The sequence below is a fragment of the Choloepus didactylus genome, chromosome 4 (genome assembly GCF_015220235.1).
Source record: "Choloepus didactylus isolate mChoDid1 chromosome 4, mChoDid1.pri, whole genome shotgun sequence".
Classification (NCBI taxonomy): Eukaryota; Metazoa; Chordata; class Mammalia; order Pilosa; family Megalonychidae; genus Choloepus; species Choloepus didactylus.
The window spans coordinates 130,993,750-131,012,097 of record NC_051310.1 but is presented as its reverse complement, the minus strand read 5'-3'; the positions used below and the strand labels follow the sequence as shown (position 1 = coordinate 131,012,097).

The window sequence follows — 18,348 nt, the reverse complement described above, 5'->3', positions numbered from 1 at the left end:
CTTAGAAAACTAGATATAGAGTTACCATGCGATCCAGCGATTGCACTTCTCGGTATATACCCGGAAGATCGGAAAGCAGTGACACGAACAGATATCTGCACGCCAATGTTCATAGCAGCATTATTCACAATTGCCAAGAGATGGAAACAACCCAAATGTCCTTCAACAGATGAGTGGATAAAGAAAATGTGGTATATACACACGATGGAATACTACGCGGCAGTAAGAAGGAACGATCTCGTGAAACATATGACAACATGGATGAACCTTGAAGACATAATGCTGAGCGAAATAAGCCAGGCACAAAAAGAGAAAAATTATATGCTACCACTAATGTGAACTTTGAAAAATGTAAAACAAATGGTTTATAATGTAGAATGTAGGGGAACTAGCAATAGAGAGCACTTAAGGAAGGGGGAACAATAATCCAAGAAGAACAGATAAGCTATTTAACGTTCTGGGGATGCCCAGGAATGACTATGGTCTGTTAATTTCTGATGGATATAGTAGGAACAAGTTCACAGAAATGTTGCTATATTAGGTAACTTTCTTGGGGTAAAGTAGGAACATGTTGGAAGTTGAGCAGTTATCTTAGGTTAGTTGTCTTTTTCTTACTCCCTTGTTATGGTCTGTTTGAAATGTTCTTTTATTGTATGTTTGTTTTCTTTTTAACTTTTTTTTTCATACAGTTGATTTAAAAAAGAAGGGAAAGTTAAAAAAAAAATAGAAAAACAAGGAAAAAAAAAAGATGTAGTGCCCCCTTGAGGAGCCTGTGGAGAATGCAGGGGTATTCGCCTACCCCACCTCCATGGTTGCTAACATGACCACAGACATGGGGGACTGGTGGTTCAATGGGTTGAGCCCTCTACCACAGGTTTTACCCTTGGGAAGACGGTTGCTGCAGAGGAGAGGCTAGGCCTCCCTATGGTTGTGCCTAAGAGCCTCCTCCCGAATGCCTCTTTGTTGCTCAGATGTGGCCCTGTCTCTCTAGCTAAGCCAACTTGAAAGGTGAGATCACTGCCCTCCCCCCTACGTGGGATCAGACACCCAGGGGAGTGAATTTCCCTGGCAACGTGGAATACGACTCCCGGGGAGGAATGTAGACCTGGCATCGTGGGATGGAGAACATCTTCTTGACCAAAAGGGGGATGTGAAAGGAAATGAAATAAGCTTCAGTGGCAGAGAGATTCCAAAAGGAGCCGAGAGGTCACTCTGGTGGGCACACTTATGCACACTTAGACAACCCTTTTTAGGTTCTAAAGAATTGGGGTAGCTGGTGGTGGATACCTGAAAGTATCAAACTACAACCCAGAACCCATGAACCTCGAAGACAGTTGTATAAAAATGTAGCTTATGAGGGGTGACAATGGGATTGGGAAAGCCATAAGGACCACACTCCACTTTGTCTAGTTTATGGATGGATGAGTAGAAAAATAGGGGAAGGAAACAAACAGACAAAGGTACCCAGTGTTCTTTTTTACTTCAATTGCTCTTTTTCACTCTAATTATTATTCTTGTTATTTTTGTGTGTGTGCTAATGAAGGTGTCAGGGATTGATTTGGGTGATGAATGTACCACTATGTAATGGTACTGTAAACAATCGAAAGTACAATTTGTTTTGTATGACTGCGTGGTATGTGAATATATCTCAATAAAATGAAGATAAAAAAAAAATTAAATAGAATTTAAATTCACTTCCTCAATTGTGGTAGCCACATTTTAAGTGCTCAGTAGCCACATGGGGCTCCTGGCTATCATATTGGACAGTGCAGATATAGAACATTTCCGTCACTGCAGAAAGTTCTGTTGGACAGGACTGGAACAGTAGTGACTGCATGGGAACTTCTCTACATGTGTGATTCATTTTCAAACCAGTGCTAACAACGCACCCATGGAACTGGTTTCCTTATCCTTGATATTTGCACTTATATTTACCTTCCTTGCCTCATTACACAGAAGATTTTGAAATAGCAAACAATCATACATACTATAACAGAAAAATACAACTAAATTTTAAAATAGGATAAAGGGAAATGCAAATTAGAATACCAAAATTACAGGACAAGTTGGAGCACAGATCAGCGGGCCATAAGATCCTATGGAGTTATGAGATCTGAGATTTAGATATGGCTCCTGCCTTTCTGGAATTCACCGCTAAGAATTTGGGGTAGACATACTGGAGTATAGTATCAGTGAACAAGCAAGTTCAGTCTAAAATTCATCCCTGTTGGAGCATATCCATGGAGCTGTTTGAGTACATTATTTTACTGAATACCTGAAGCAGAAACTTACTTAGTATTGTCCCTGAAATATTCAATTCCAAACAAAATTATAAATGTGCAGCATACTTTAATTTATGGTAATTCCTCTATAGTCTAGCACCATCTTAGTATTCCACATTTGACAGTTTAAAAAAAAAAAAAGTTAAAGTTAACCACATAAAAGCACCAAAACTCTTTCACTGTAATCATTTTAATTGAAAATAGAACTAACATGAGTTACATGTAGCCCTTTCTTCTTAAACCAACAATCCTAAACATAATGTGATCTTTTCTTAATTAGGGCATATAGATCTGCTTACTGGTACCCCATTGACCAAGAACACCCTGAATGTTGAGAATTTATATCCACTTTTCTTTTTATTTGGTCTTCATTTCTGTCTCCTTTCTTGCAAAAGGCTGATATTCATTCATTCAATCAATATTATCAAGTGCCCCTATAATCCAACATGGTGCTAGATATTAGAAACCAGGCAAATCAACATGATCTTGGCCTTCAAGAAGCTTGCAGTCTGCTTCCAGCTTAAATAGAGAATCACAGAATGTAAGGGCTGAGTGGAATCTCTGAGATCATATAGTGGTCTAGCACCCTGATTTGACACATGAAACCAAAGCAAAAAAGAATGAAACATTTGGTGTCCCTGAAGAAATGGAACTAAGACTCAATTCTAAACCCAATTCCCCATCCAGTGCCATCACACTGTATCTTCCGTGATCCTACTGAGAGGGTATGTTCTAACAGATGCCATCCCCTTATGTACTGTTACTAATCCTTAATGAGCTGGAAAATAAGCTGGACAAGCTAATTTAAATTGTGTTTAAAAACAAAAGTAAATATAAATATCAGGAGCCCAAATCACAGTGCCTGGACTCTGAAACCTGTTTAGGCTGCTTAATTCTTGGTTCTCAATTCAATATTCCAAAGAACTAAGGTTGCCAGAAAAATAAGCACTTCTCTACTTAATTCTGAACTCTTTTGTGAAAAATAGTCTCCTTGGCATGGGCTGTTCTGGAAAAGGCACTGTACTTAGATGGTACGTTAATGAAAGAAGACTGTTAGGACTCTCAACTGCGTTGTTTTTTAAAATAGGTCTTTGGGCTAAATGTTTCTCCTGTGGGAAATGTCTCAAAGTTAATGAAGAAGACAATTTGATATGCAAAACCATTTAATACAAAATTTTTCATAAGTAATCTAAAATATATTTGACATAAACATGACAACGATTTGAATTTTTCATCTCTTATCTAAATAGCCTTTGGCACACTAAATTTAATTTGAACCATAATTAGTCACATAAATACTAGTGATAGGATTGAACCCTTTAACTTTATTAAGGAAATTTTAACATAGGCAGCTTGAGGATATAAATTGTAATGTATTTGCTATTCAAGGTAAGACCTCATTAATTAGCATTTTATTAATCCAGAACAATCAATATACATTTTATGATTGGATTATTCAGGAAGGAGCATAAGTTTTCTCTCTCTCTAGCACATTTTTCTTCAACAGTACTAAACACATTATTGAGGAATAGTATTCAAAGTAGGTGAGAACAAACTGTTTTATAAGCATTTTTAAAGCTTTTATTTACATAAGACAATCGAATCCTGATTTTAAAATGTTTGTATCTATTAATTAAAGGGTTCCTAAGGAAATATACAAGGTGGTAATCATTAAGGCATGGCTGAGTTACCATGTTATTGAAAGTAATAAAGTATTTTAAAATATTTTATTCTTGAGATTTTTTTACTAATACATACTGAATTCCCTCCTTACTTATTCTGAATTAGTATGAATTTACTAAATTTGTAAATGTAAACACTTCAGTATATATACAATTTCATTCTGAGATAAAGTCTTAAAGCAATATTAAATACTCACAGCAACAAATTGGTTATTTTCTAGTTTAATGATGTCTCCCGCTCTCACATTCATCCATTTTTCATTCTGTAGTCTAGGAGCAAAAACAGAATTAAATTTTTTTACAAACAAAGAAAAATCAAAAGGAAATTTACAGAAATGTAGTAACAATTTAGTAACAGAGGAAGCAGTAACAGTTTCCTAGCATGTTAAAATCAAAAGGGGCCATACACCTTCCTGAGCAAGATGGAAACCCCAGCAGTGGTCGCCTTCTGGCTTGAGACAAGGGATTAAAACGTGTAAAAACAAAAAAGACTTCCTGGAAAATGGCAGAATAGGAGAGGCAGAGCAAACTTCTCCCCCATGGGATAACTAGAAAAAAAGCATAAAATGACTGGGACAATGGTTCCAGGGTTTGAGCAGCCAGAGAAGGACCTCTACAATATATAGGGGGACCTGGATGAAAAAGCAGAGAAATTACGACTGAAAGGATGGGGCGAGCTTATTCAATCGTGACCACCACTGGGTCTGACAGCAATGAGCAGGCTGCAGTGGGAAAGGGAGGAGCTCTGCACTCCTTCACTCCCATCTCAGCAACAAGCTAGGGAAATAACTCTTCTCAGTCTCATAGCCGGGAGTTCCTGTGATGGAACTTAGGAAATGGCAGGCTTCTATTGGCCACGTGCGGAGACCTTGTTGCATTGCACAGTGTTTACCCCTTAGCCCTGTCAGGCTGCTTTGGGGTCCTGGCATTGGGGAGTACTGGGGGCCCTCCCCTCAGGAAGAGAGGGGATGCAGAACTGAGCAGAGCCAATCTGAAAATTGGCAAGTGAGAGAGATAGTCTGTGTCCCATGGCCTCTGTCCCTTCATAACATAAACATGCATGGGCAGAGAGTTGGGGACAAGGGAGGGTGTCACACAAAGCACCAAGAACTCCTTGCCCACCCCAGAGGCCTGCAGGTGCACGGAGTGCAGGGATCTTGTGGGCCAACTAACAGTGCATTTCTGAGCTGGCTGAGGGCTGGGGAGGGTGAGGCTTGCAGCCCCACAGCCCAAGATTGATTCACTTGGAGGCCTGGGAATCACAAGACCACTGCACCTCTAAGCAGATTCCCCACTAAACTGCACAGCACCCACCCCCCCACCAACCGGGCTGGCAGTCTCCAGTGCACATGTAGAACTGCTGTGCTAATTGGAGTTCCATCTGGTTTGAATCCTGCCCAGTGCACAACTATAGTCAGGGAAAAGTGGCCTTGAGGGGAAGAGGTCACCCAAGAGCACCATCTGCTGGGAAGACAGGGAAAGTGCACACTGGCAAATTGTAGTTCTGCCAAATTTTATACAGATGTCCAAAAAGACTTGCATCACCAAAAATAACCCTATCAAGATAAAAGCAAATGCTGAAAAATCAAGATAAAATCACAAAGCATGTGAAAATCCAAGAAAATATGGCCAAGCCAAACGACCAAATTAAAAAGCCAGAAGAGACACAGAACTTGGAACAATTAATCAAAGAAGTACATACAACTCTCCAAAACAGCTTCAGTTGGTTGGCTAAAGACATAAAGGACATCAAGAAGACACTAGAATAGCATAAAGAAGAATTTGAAAGAGTAAACAGAAAAATAGCAGACCTTATGGAAATAAAAGATACTGTTGATCAAATTAAAAATATGCTAGAGACACACAACAGCAGATCTGAAGAGGCAGAAGAAAGAATAAGGGAAATAGAGGATGGGGAAATTGAATGGGAATGCACAAAAGAAAAAAAAATGGTGAAAACGATCAAAAAATTTGAAACGGCTCTCAGGGAAGTGATAGACAACATGAAGCACACAAATATAAGAATCATTGGGGTCCCAGAAGGAGAAGAGGAAAGGGCTAGGAAGAATATTTGAGGAGATAGTTGGGGAAAATTTCCCAACACTTATAAAATACATAAATATGAAAATCACAGATGCCCAATGAACACCAAGTGGAATGAATAAATCCAAATAGACCCACTCCAAGACACACACTGATTGGACTGTCAAATCCTGAAGAGAAGGAGAAGGTCCTGAAAGCAGCAAGAAAAAAGCAATTCAACACATACAAGGGAAACCACATAAGACTAAGTACTGACTACACAACGGGCACCATGGAGGCAAGAAGGCAGTTGTATGACATATTTAAGATTCTGAAAGAGAAAAACTGCCAGCCAAGAATTCTTTATCCAGCAAAACTGTCCTTCAAAAGTGAGGGAGAGTTTAAAATTTTCAGACAAACAAATGCTGAAAGCATTTGTCAACAAGAGAACTGCCCTGCAAGAAATATTAAAGGGAGTTCTGTTGGATGAAAAAAAAAGAAAGAAAATAAAGGAGAGAAAGGAGAGAGAGGTCTGGAGAAGGGCACAGAACTGAAGAGTATTAGTAAGGGTAACTTAAAGGAAAAAAAGAGAGGGGGAAAAATAGGTCTGACAAATAAAAACCAAAGGACAGATGGTTGGTTCATGAACTGCTTTTACGGTAATAACTTTGAATGTGAACAGGTTAAACTCCCTAATTAATAGATACAGACTGTTGGAATGGATTAAAAAGTATGAGCCACCAATATGCTGTTTACAAGAGACTCATCATAGCCCAATGACACAAAGAGATTGAAAATGAAAGGATGGAAAAAAATATTCCATGCAACCTCGGGTAGCTATCTAATATCAGACAAAATGGACTTCAAAGGCAAAGATGTCTAAGAGACAAAGAAGGACACTATATATTAATAAAACGGATAATTCACCAAGAAGAAATAACAACCATAAATACTTATGCACCCAATCAAAGAGCTGCAAAGTACATGAGACAAACATTGGCAAAACTTAAGGGAGTAATAGACTTTCTACAATAATGGTGGAAGACTTCAATACACCACTCTTTTCCATAGATAGAACAACTAGACAGAGGAACAATAAGGAAATTGAGAGCCTAAACAATGTGATAAATGAATTAGACCTAACAGACATATATAGATCATTGTACCCAGAAACACTAAGATATACATTCTTCTCTAGTGCTCATGGAACATTCTCCAGGATTGATCATATACTAGGGCACAAAACAGGTCTCAAGAAATTTAAAGGGATTGAAATTATTCAAAACATAATCTCTGACCATAATGGAATGCAGCTGGAAATCTATAACTGCCAAAGAACCAGAACCTTCAGAAATATATGGAGGTTAAACAACACACTCTTAAACAATCAATGGGTCAAAGAAGAAATTGCAAATGAAATTGGTAAATATCTCAAGATAAATGAAAATGAGAATATAACATATCAAAACCTATAGGATGCAGGGAAGGCAGTGCTGAGAGGGAAATGTATAGCTCTAAACACATACATTAAAATAAAGGACCAAAACCAAAGACCTAACTGAACACCTGAAGAGGCGAGAGAAGAACAGACAAGTAACCCCAAAGCAAGTAGAAGAAATAACAAATATTAAAGCAGAAATAAATGATCTGAAGAACAAAAAAAAAAAAATGGAGAGAATAAATAAAACCAAAAGTTGGTTCTTTGAGAAGATCAACAAGATTGACAAACTGTTGGCAAGACTGGCAAAGTCAAAAAGAGAGAATATCAAAATAAACAAAATTAGAGGGGAGGGTGATTACTGTGGATCCTGAAAAAATTCAAAAATCCTAAGAGGATGCTATGAACATCTCAACAAACTAGACAACTTAGAGGAAATGGACAATTTCCTGGTAACACATGAACAACCTAGACTGACGAGAAGAAATGGAAGACCTCAACAAATCAATCACAAGGAAAGAGATCCAATCAGTCATCAAAAAGCTTCCTACAAAGAAAAGCCCAGGGCCACATGGCTTCACAGGGGAATTTTACCAAACATTCCAAAAAGAACTGACACCATTCCTGCTCAAACTCTTTCAAAAAACTGAAGAAAAAGGAACACTACTGTGCCAGTTTGAATGTATTATGTCCCCCCAAATGCCATTATCTTTCATGTAATCTTGTGTGGGCAGATGTTATCCATGTTGATTAGATTGTAATTCTTTGAGTATTTCTGTGGATATGTGCCCACCCAGCTGTGGGTGATGACTCTGATTGGATAATTTCCATGGAGGTGTTGGCCCACCCATTCAGGGTGGGTCTGAATTAAATTACTGGAGCACTATATAAGATCAGACAGAAGGAGCAAGCTTGCTACAGCCAAGAAGGACACTGAAGAACACCCAGAAGCTGAGAGAGGAGCTGCAGTTTGATGACAGCCTTTGGAAGCAGACTCTTGCTCTGGAGAAACTGAGAGAGGACAAATATCCCAAGTGCAACTAAGAGTGACATTTTTGAGGAACTGAAGCCTAGAGAGGAATGTCCTGGGAGAAAGCCATTCTGAAATCAGAACTTTGGAGCAGACACCAGCCATGTGCCTTCCCAGCTAACAGAGGTTTTCTGGACACCACTGGCCATCCTCCAGTGAAGGTACCCAATTGCTGATGTGTTACCTTGGACACTTTATGGCATTAAGACTGTAACTGTGTAACCAAATAAACCCCCTTTTATAACAGCCAATCCATCTCTGGTGTTTTGCATTCTGGAAGCATTAGCAAACTAGAACAACTACCTAACTCATTTTATGAAGCCAATGTCACTCAAATACCAAAACCACTTAAAGATACTATAAGAAAGGAAAACTACAGGCCAATTTCCCTAATGAATACAGATGCAAAAATTATCAACAAAGTAGTTGCAAATCAAATTCAAAGGCACATTAAAAGAATTATACATCATGACCAAGAGTATAATTCATTCCAGGCATGCAAGGGTGGTTCAACACAAGAAAATCAACCAATGTAATACAATACATTAATGAATCAAGGGAAAAATCATATGATCATTTTGATAGATGCAGAAAAACCATTCAACAAGATTTAGCATCCTTTTTTGATTAAAAAAACACTTCAAAATGTAGGAATTGAAGGAAACTTCCTCAATATGATAAAGGGCATATGTGAAAAACCCACAGCCAGCATAGTACTAAATGATAAGAGACTGAAAGCCTTCCCCCTAAGATCAGGAAGAAGACAAGATGTCCACTGTCACTGCTGTTATTCAATACTGTGCTGGAAATTCTAGCCAGAGCAATTAGGCAAGAAAAAGAAATAAAAGGAATCCGAATTTGAAAGGAAGAAGTAAAACTTTCATTATTTGCAGATGATATGATCCTATGTTTGGAAAGTCCTGAGAGACTGATGACAAAGCTACTTGAGCTAATAAACCAATTCAGCAAATTGATGGGATACAAGATTAATGTGCAAAAATCAGTAACGTTTTTATACACTAGCAATGACCTAACTGAAGAGGCAATCGAAAAAAAATTCCATTCACAATAGCAACTAAAAGAATCAAGTACCTAGGAATAAACTTAACCAAGGATGTAAAAGACCTCTACACAGAAAACTACAAAACTTTGCTAAAAGATATCAAAGAGAACCTAAATAGTTGGAAAGATATTCTTTGTTCATGGATAGGAAGGATAAACATCAAGATGTCAATTCCACCAAAATGATCTACAGACTCAGTGTAATTCCAATCAAAATTCCAACAACCTACTTTGCAGACCTGGAAAAGCTAGTTATCAGATTTATTGGGAAGAGAATGGGCCTCAAATTTCCAAAAACATCCTAAAAAATAGGACAAAGTGGGAGGATTTATACTTCCTGACCTTAAAGCCTACAATAAAGCCACAGTGGTCAAAACAAGTTTGGTACTGGCCCAAAGATAGACATATTGATCAATGGAATTGGAAATGAGAGTTCAGAAATAGACCCCCAGATCTATGGTCCATTGATTTTTGGCAAGGCTCCCAAATTCACTGAACTGGGACAGAATAGTTTCTTCAACAAATGGGTCTGTGACAACTGGCTATCCATAGCCAAAAGAATGAAAGAGGACCCCTACCTCACATCCTATACAAAAATTAATTCAAAATGGATCAAAGACCTAAATACAAGATCCAGTACCATAAAACTCCTAGAATATAATACAGGGAAACATCTTTAAGACCTATTAATAGGAAGTAGCTTCTTAGACCTTACACCCAAAGCACAAGCAATGAAAGAAGAAATAGGTAAATGGGAACTCCTCAAAATCAAATGCTTCTGTGCCTCAAAGGAATTTGTTAAAAGGATGAAGAGGCAGCCAACTCAATGGGAGAAAATATTTGGAAACCATATTCTGATAAGGGAATGATATCCAGTATATACAAATCCTACAACTCAACAACAAAAGTACAAACAACCCAATTATAAATGGGCAAAAGATATGAAAAAACATTTTTCTGAAGAAGAAACACATATGGCCAAAAAAACACATGGAAAGTGTTCATCTTCAGTAGCTATTAGGGAAATGCAAATCAAAACCACAATGAGCTAAGATCTCACACCTATAAGAATGGCTGCCACTAAACAAACAGGAAACTACAAATGCTGGAGAGGCTATGGAGAAATTAGAACACTATCCACTGCTGGTGGGAATGCATAATAGTACAGTTCCTATGGAAGGCAGTTTGGCAGTTCCTCAGAAAACTAAATATTGGGTTGCCCTATGACCTGGCAATTCTACTACTCAGTATATACCCAGAAGATCTGAAAGCTGTGACATGAACAGACATTTGCATGATGTTCATAGTGGCATTATTCACAATTGCCAAAAGATGGAAACAATCCAAGTGTCCTCCAACAGATGAGTGGATAAACAAAATGTGGTATGTACATATGATGGAATATTATGCAGGAATAAGAAGGAATGAGGCTCTGAAACATGTGACAACTTGGATAAACCTTGAGGACATAATGCTAAGTGAAGCAAGCCAGGCACAAAAGGAGAGATATTGTTTGATATCAATAATATGAACCCCCTAGATAATGTAAAATCAGAGTTTAAAAATGTAGAATTTAGGGAACCTAAAGATATACAGAAACTAGAGAAGAGGGAGTGATTACCTAACATGTACAGACTTGTTAAACAAGGTTGAACTTAAAGGTACGGGAATGGACAGTGGTGATGATAGGTCATTAATGGGATTATAAGTATCAGTGACACATTGAAAGCAAACGATTGAAAGGGGTTGTTTAAAGTCAGGATCTCACAGATCAGCACAACAAATATAAATAAGTTCTTGCATGATCTACTTCAACTGTATGACATTTGTACAAATAATTAAAAACAAAGTGGTATAAATAATTGGGGGACAGTAAGAGTTATGGGGTGTTTTGGGTTATGATAATAGCCCAAAATTTAGAGTGATGATGATTGTACAACTAAGTGAGGATAATGTGAGACATTGAGTGTTTACTTTGGACAGAATATATGCTATGTGAAATTAGGGCCCCCCATCCTTAATAAGTCAAGTCCTCAATCTTGAGACTCTTATGAAACTTACTTCTGTAAAGGGGAGGCTAAGCCTACTAATAATCATGCCTAAGGTTCACATCCAGGGAACCTCTTTTGTTGCTCAGATGTGGCCTCTCTCTCTCTCTAAGCTCAACTCTGAAAATAAATTCATTACCCTCCCCACTACTTGGGACGTGACTCCCAGGGGAGTGAGTCTCCCTGGCAACATGGGACATGAGTTCCAGGAATGAGCCTGGTCCAGGCATCAAGGGATTGAGAATGCCTTCTTGACCAAAAGGAGGGAAATAAAGGTAACAAAACAAGGTTTTAGCAGCTAAGAGATCTCAAATAGAGTCGAGAGGCTATCCTGGGGGGTTACTCTTAGGCAATCTTCAGCTAAATATTGCAAATTGCCACAGTATGCCAAGCCCCAACCAACAATATTCCCAAAAACCCTAAGGAATACCCAGGTCTCCATCTGAAACTCTATAAAAGTTTCACTCACTAAGTTCATTTTTCACAAACTTAAAACCTCCAGATTGTTCTTATGCCAAATAAGTCCCAAAACCCAGAGGCACTAGTCTCTTCGAGAATATCAACCAGCTGCATCCCTGTGGCAGCCCCTGGCCTGAACAAAACAGGCCTGCAGACCCTGGCACACAGCAGTCTGTGTGGCCTAGGCAGCTAACATTTAACCTATCACCTTTCTAAGCCAGTAAAGAGAAAAAGGGTAAATTATAACTTTTAACAGGAGGTAAGCAGAAGGTGAGAGACTCTTGGTCTCATGAAAGAGCAACAATGTTAATCTAGTCTACCTGCTTCCTGGCACCCAAGTGTTGTCACTCTTGTGGTTATTTACAAAGCCCCTTCCTATAATTCTTTCCTTCCTGCATCACCCCCATGTCACAGGATGCTCTCCCACCCTTAGGAATATCTTTGTTTTAAATCCTTATAACTGTCTTGCTCTCCTCTTTCAATTGTGCAGCCAACTTCCCTGTGAAAGCAGTACTCACCCGGTGAGAAAAAAAAAGCCGTTTGATTTCTGCTGATTTCTGCCTCCCTGTGAATAAGCCCCAAATAAAGTTCATGTTTTAGAAAATGCTTGGCATCTTCTTTGGTCTTTTGTCTGGCAAAGCCCCTTTGGGCTGTGACAATCCTCTTCCTCATAATGGTTGACATCTCTTTTCAATATGAACAAGTTAGAGTGGTCATTGCCCAAATATCCCTGAAGATTAAAACAGTGATCAAATGAACGGAAGGAGTAGCAACAGACAAGATAGGATTTAACAGAGGAGTATGACTGCTGAATCATTATTTAGATTTTTTTTTTTTTTAGTCTCTAGTGTATTAGAACAGCTAGAAAGAAATAACTAAATTGTGGACCTGTAACCGATACCATACTTTGAAATTTGCTCTATACCTACTTGTTAAACTGTACTTTGAAAGTTATTATTTTTCTGTGTGTGTGTGTGTGTGTGTGTGTGTGTGTGTGTGTGTATGTTATATTTCACAATTGAAAAATATTTAAATAAAAAGGGGGAGGTGCTGTGCATAACAAAGTCCTTTAACTGAGTCAGGTGAGAACAGAAGTCCAAATAGGTTAAGTGATTTGCACAAGGATCCCCAGGGAGTTAGTGGTACCCCTGGGGCTAAACTCAAGATCCCTAACTCTTGGCTGAGTGCTCTTCCCAGCACCCTATGATGCCAGCTTTAAATAGCAGCTATTAACTTTTGTTTGCATTGCCTTGGCCAGAACATAAAAAAATAAGAGGCAAGAAATTCAGTCATTCACATTCTTTCAAAATGCTATATTAATAAAATAGAAATATTGCTTTGCAGTTCACAGAAGTCTACTTAGCTGGAGGCAAGAAATGAAGGAGGAGAAACCAGTGAGGAAGTGTGATTCAGGATAAGAATTAAAATGTGGGAAAGAAGAAAAAAAGCCATGGGTGAAGAAAGAACTCTTGGCAGCCTGAATGAGAAAGACTGCCTCCAAAACCATCCCCAGCACTGTGGTGAAAAGATGGGCCCTGCGGCATTCTAATAGGCAAGACCAACCGCTTAGAATTGATAACAAGGCCAAGATGCTGCATAGCTTTCTTAGAAGTGTATGTCTACAATAGAGCTCCAAGTACACCCTTCCCTGTGTTCAAAGGGGTTTGTGATCAAAAGCTATTGTGCCCAGTTGGTCAGGCCCTGGTAACTAGTTAGGCAGGACTGCCCAAAGCCAGACAGGTCTTCTGGAAAGAGATCACATGCAACAGAGTATCATGATGCAAATCATCCCTTATGGAATTCTCTGAAATATAAATTAGCTTTGTTTTCCTAGTTGAAGGACTTTATCATACTTCTTTCTCATGATTCCCTTTTAGGAATGTGGGACCGGATGACTAGGTCAGGTTTCCCCAACAAGTTAAAGTGGACAGGTTAATTTCATTGTGCAGTTGTTGTTGTTGTTGTTGTTTAATTATCTAATTTACTTGTTTTATAGGCTGGAAAATAACTTTAAATATTTACACAACTGCGAAATGTGCCTCACACTGTCGACCCTGCTGGGTCATTTGGCTTAAATACTCAAATAATTTTTCTTTAATACAGATCCAAGTACATGCTGTTCTGGAACATTTTCAATTGCAGCATTTTCATCTCTAGCCAGAATTAAATAATTTTTCCACTGCCACAATTTTCTGTACTTTGTCTAGTTCGAAGACAATGAGAGAACCCAAGCCGCCTGCTAAATCTCATTTTATTTTTTTACAGGTATGGATTATGTGCTGGTTTATTTCTTGCAGAGATACATCCCTTGGAGCATTCGTGACATTTCTCAGAGGACAATATCTCAGATAAAAGTCTATGTGAAGTGGCCAAGATGGAGACCATGTCTTTATTTATGGAAATTACACTACTTCTGAATTGCCCAGAAGTCTCTATTGAAAGTGCATCTGCCTCAGGAAGAAGCCAAATGATACTAAGTTTCATTTCCAAACTCTTACTCCTACAACCTGTACACTATAAGCCCCGGGAAAGACCACATGCTACCTCTTCCTATCGAATGGAAAATCAACCAAAGTAAAAATGGGCCTCTACAAGACCTATTAAACATTTCAAAATATAATATTTTGTAGTTACATTCACACCAGGTGCAATAGCCACTGGGTGGGAACAAACCAAAACTTGAGTTCTCTCAAGTAAATTCTCTTTAACTTGCTTTACTCAAGTGCAGTATCATATTTCTCCTAGAAAATGGAAGCAATTGGAAAGATGTTTTTAAAAGGGTGGATGGCATCCATGGAAATTATACTGAATTAACTGCTACACTTGGAAAAATGCTGGAACAAAATCTCTTTAAGAAAAAAATCTGTGAAACTCCAGGGCATGCAAAGAATCCCTGAAATGGAACAATTTGATGTGGTAAACATGAAATCCTATCAGAACAATATAGAGGGAGATATTCCTCAGGGCCTTATCTTCCTGCCTATTTACTTCCTACCCACCTGCTCCCCTACTGTATTTTTTTTCTTTTCTTTTCTTATTAGATAGTTGTAGTTTACAGAAAAATCATGCATAAAATACAGAGTTCCCATATACCACCCTATTATTAACATCTTGCATTAATGTGTTAGTTGTTACAATTCAAGAAAGAACATTTTTGTAATTGTACTAAAAACTATAGCCCGTCATTTACAATAGAGTTCACTGTATTGTACAGTCCTATATTTGGTTTTAAAAATGTTTATTTTAGTAACATATATACAACCCCCTTTTAGCCACATTCAAATATATATATATATTCAAATATATATTTCAGTGCCGTTAATTACATTCACAATGTTATGCTACCATCAGGACCATCCATTACCAAAACTTTATGTTTGACCCAAATAGAAACTCTGTAAAATTTAAGCATTAACTCCTCATTCCCCATCCTCACCCCATTCCCTGGTAACCTATATTCGAGTTTATGACTTTATGAATTTTTTCCATATCAGTGAGATCATACAGTATCTGCCCTTCTGTGTCTGCCTTATTTCACTCAACATGATGCCTTCAAGATTTATCAGTGTTGTCACATAAATCAGAACTTCATTCCATTTACCTCCTATCTGCCCCCCACCTTTATTTTAACTTCTACTTTCTAAATCACCAAATATTTCCAAAGGTAGAAAAAAATTCGGAAAAGTTCATCTTGCCATCCCTTGTCATTTGAAGAGCCAATAAAGCAGAAAATATCTTTAATATCATATATGAACCCAGCCTCTCTTACTTTATCTCACCCTATTCCTCTTTTTCTCTCTTGCCTCTACCCAGAGCATCTGCTCAAAACCTATCAGTTTTTCCAAGCTCTTGTTCCCAAAAAGCCCCACTGCTACTCCAGACATCTTTGTACCTAAGTTATCCTTGGTAAACTCTGCCCCTCAAAAGGAGCACATACTTTGCCTCCAAAGTTGTATGAGTAACAATATTTGAGATCATAAAAACTTTCCAGAATGTGCATGTACAAACTCCACAGGCCTCAATATCACCTCTTTTGGGTATGGGCCACAGAAAAACTTCTCCAGGCAACTAAGCAGGATGACACAAAATAGATCTCAGCCTGAAGCAAAAAAATTATTAGGAAGGTACACAACCAATGCGAGAAACTTCCTCAAAATAAATGTTATCCAAAATTAATTATCAATCTGGCAAGAAACAGCAAGAGTATTCCCCAGATGCTGCCCCTAACCTAGCACACTGTTGAATTGCTTTAACAAGAACCTAAACAATGGGCAAGTGGACATATCTGTTAGGTTTGTGGACGGCACCCTAACAAAAAAAGAGCAGAACCCTTACAAAGTAAGATTATGAAAGCAATCTTAACAATGGGGGAAATTGGCAGAAATTAAATGACAAGGAAGAGGAAGGAGTATAAAATAGAGATGAAAAAGCTAATACTCCATAAATGTACTTACAGAATTACAGGAAAAGGTCCTGATGATCTTGCTAAACATGGGATATCTGAGGTGTTCTTAGATAACCCCTTATTTGAGTATATACTTCTAAAACAGTCAGTGTATGTAATACATCCAGAGGAGGATTTTTTTTTTTTTTAATTTTCTTTTCCATCCACCTGGTAATTTTAACTGCATTTAACTTGGACCTCAGAGGTATATTTCAAAGCACATTAATATTTTAAAGGGTCTTCACTACAGACATATCCAAACTTACTAAACTTATAAAGACCCAAAAATGAATTTAAATAGTCTATATTTTGAATCCAATCATTTTTCTTGTCCTAACCACTACCACCACCAATAACAACAAGACAAGATTCAAAGACATCCCAGCAGGACTGGAGGGACAGACAGGAAGATTTGGTTTTGGGGGTTTGTTTTGCAGAGGGTGGATAACAAGGGGCTTATTAGGGGTATCACCTAGTAAAGATTTAAGGGCAAGGAAGCAGGATGAGTGGGGAAAACCTTCAGACCTTAATGCAGATATTGTCTCCTTTTCTAAAATAGCCACAGCCTGCTGACCACCACTGAGGGTCTTCTTCCCATGTCAAAACGATCATCCAAATGGAGGACGTGGAGGCAGAGGCTCGGGTCTGAGAGGCCCCCAGGGTGGAGAAGGTGGCCCATATCTCAGCACCAGTGTTGGAACACCACCTACAAGGAAATGCATTACAGGCGATCTGGGAAAGGAGGGGGCCCTCTTGCAGCATGATTCACCTTGCCCTCTCCATCTCCTCAGCAGAGAATAAACTTCCTGAGCTGCTATCCTCACAGGAGCTACACCAGGCCCTGGATCTCTCAGTGGAAGGTCCCATGTGTCAGGTCTCCCTGGCATTGGTGTCTTAATGTCACATCCCTCTGGCGGCTTCCTTCTTTGGGTTATTTTCAATCTGTGCTTCAATTGGGCAGCTTCCCTGGTCTAAAGCACAAGCTCTGAGTTGGTTGTCTTGAGCTTTCTCCTCATGAAGTATCATCTGTTGTTTGAATGAGTGCTCTGCTTGCTGCATTTTTTGTTCCATTTCTTCTGTTCTTCACTTGTAGTTCTGTGCTTCCTCTATAGACACATTTGTTCTTCCTCTGCAGCTGACAGTCAAGCCTGGCTTTCCAGCTGCCCATGTACTTTCAGTTTGAGCTTCTCTTCTATAGCCATCCTTCTCTGCTCAGAGATTTTGTCAAGAATCTCTACTTTCAGCCTAAGGTTTTGCATTCCACTTCTTTTGCAGCTTTTGCAGACTTCAATAAGTAGCATTCACTTTCCAATTCCCTTTTATATTCTTGCAGATTACACTTAGTGAACATTAAGTCTCTCAGCTAAAATTTTAATTGTTTCAGATCATCTTCTACTGCTGATATGGCTGTTTGTGCCCAGGAGACATCCATAATCTGTGCCGTATGAATTTTCATCTTCATGTTCACGTCACCTGCGAGTTCTCCGTTTATGTCTGTATTTTTCCCTTAGACACATATTCAAAGACCCAATTCATCTGGGAAATGCAGTTAGTCAAAACAGCAATATTATTATATTTTTCAGTCAGAGCTCTTTTCAAATCTTTCTCTGTCCCTCTAAGACTTTGATTTCTTCCTGAAGATCAGAAAGCTATTTTCTCTGACCTTCAATTTCCTGCTGCAACTTCCCCCTTCTTGTTCTTTAGCTAAGCATTGTCCTCCCTATGATATTAAACTTAAATTTCTTTACTTCATCAGATAGAATATTATTGTGCCTCTTCAATTCTTGTATCCATTTCTTTGATTCAATGATCTTCTGTTCCCAATTGGATACTTTTGGAAGAAGTTTGGTATTTTCCTCTATGTATTTCTCTGTCTTCAAA

At 38.5% G+C, this 18,348-nt stretch overlaps 1 protein-coding gene across 8 annotated transcripts in view; it reads right to left on the bottom strand.

Annotated features, from left to right (window-relative positions):
* ATP8B4 (ATPase phospholipid transporting 8B4 (putative)) overlaps positions 1-18,348 on the bottom strand; it is a 273,488-nt gene that overhangs the window by 157,479 nt on the left and 97,661 nt on the right. For all 8 annotated transcript variants that reach the window (XM_037834015.1, XM_037834017.1, XM_037834013.1 and 5 more), the window contains one exon: positions 4,162-4,234. In XM_037834015.1, coding sequence (XP_037689943.1) covers positions 4,162-4,234 — 73 coding nt within the window. The remainder of the gene's footprint in view (positions 1-4,161; positions 4,235-18,348) is intronic.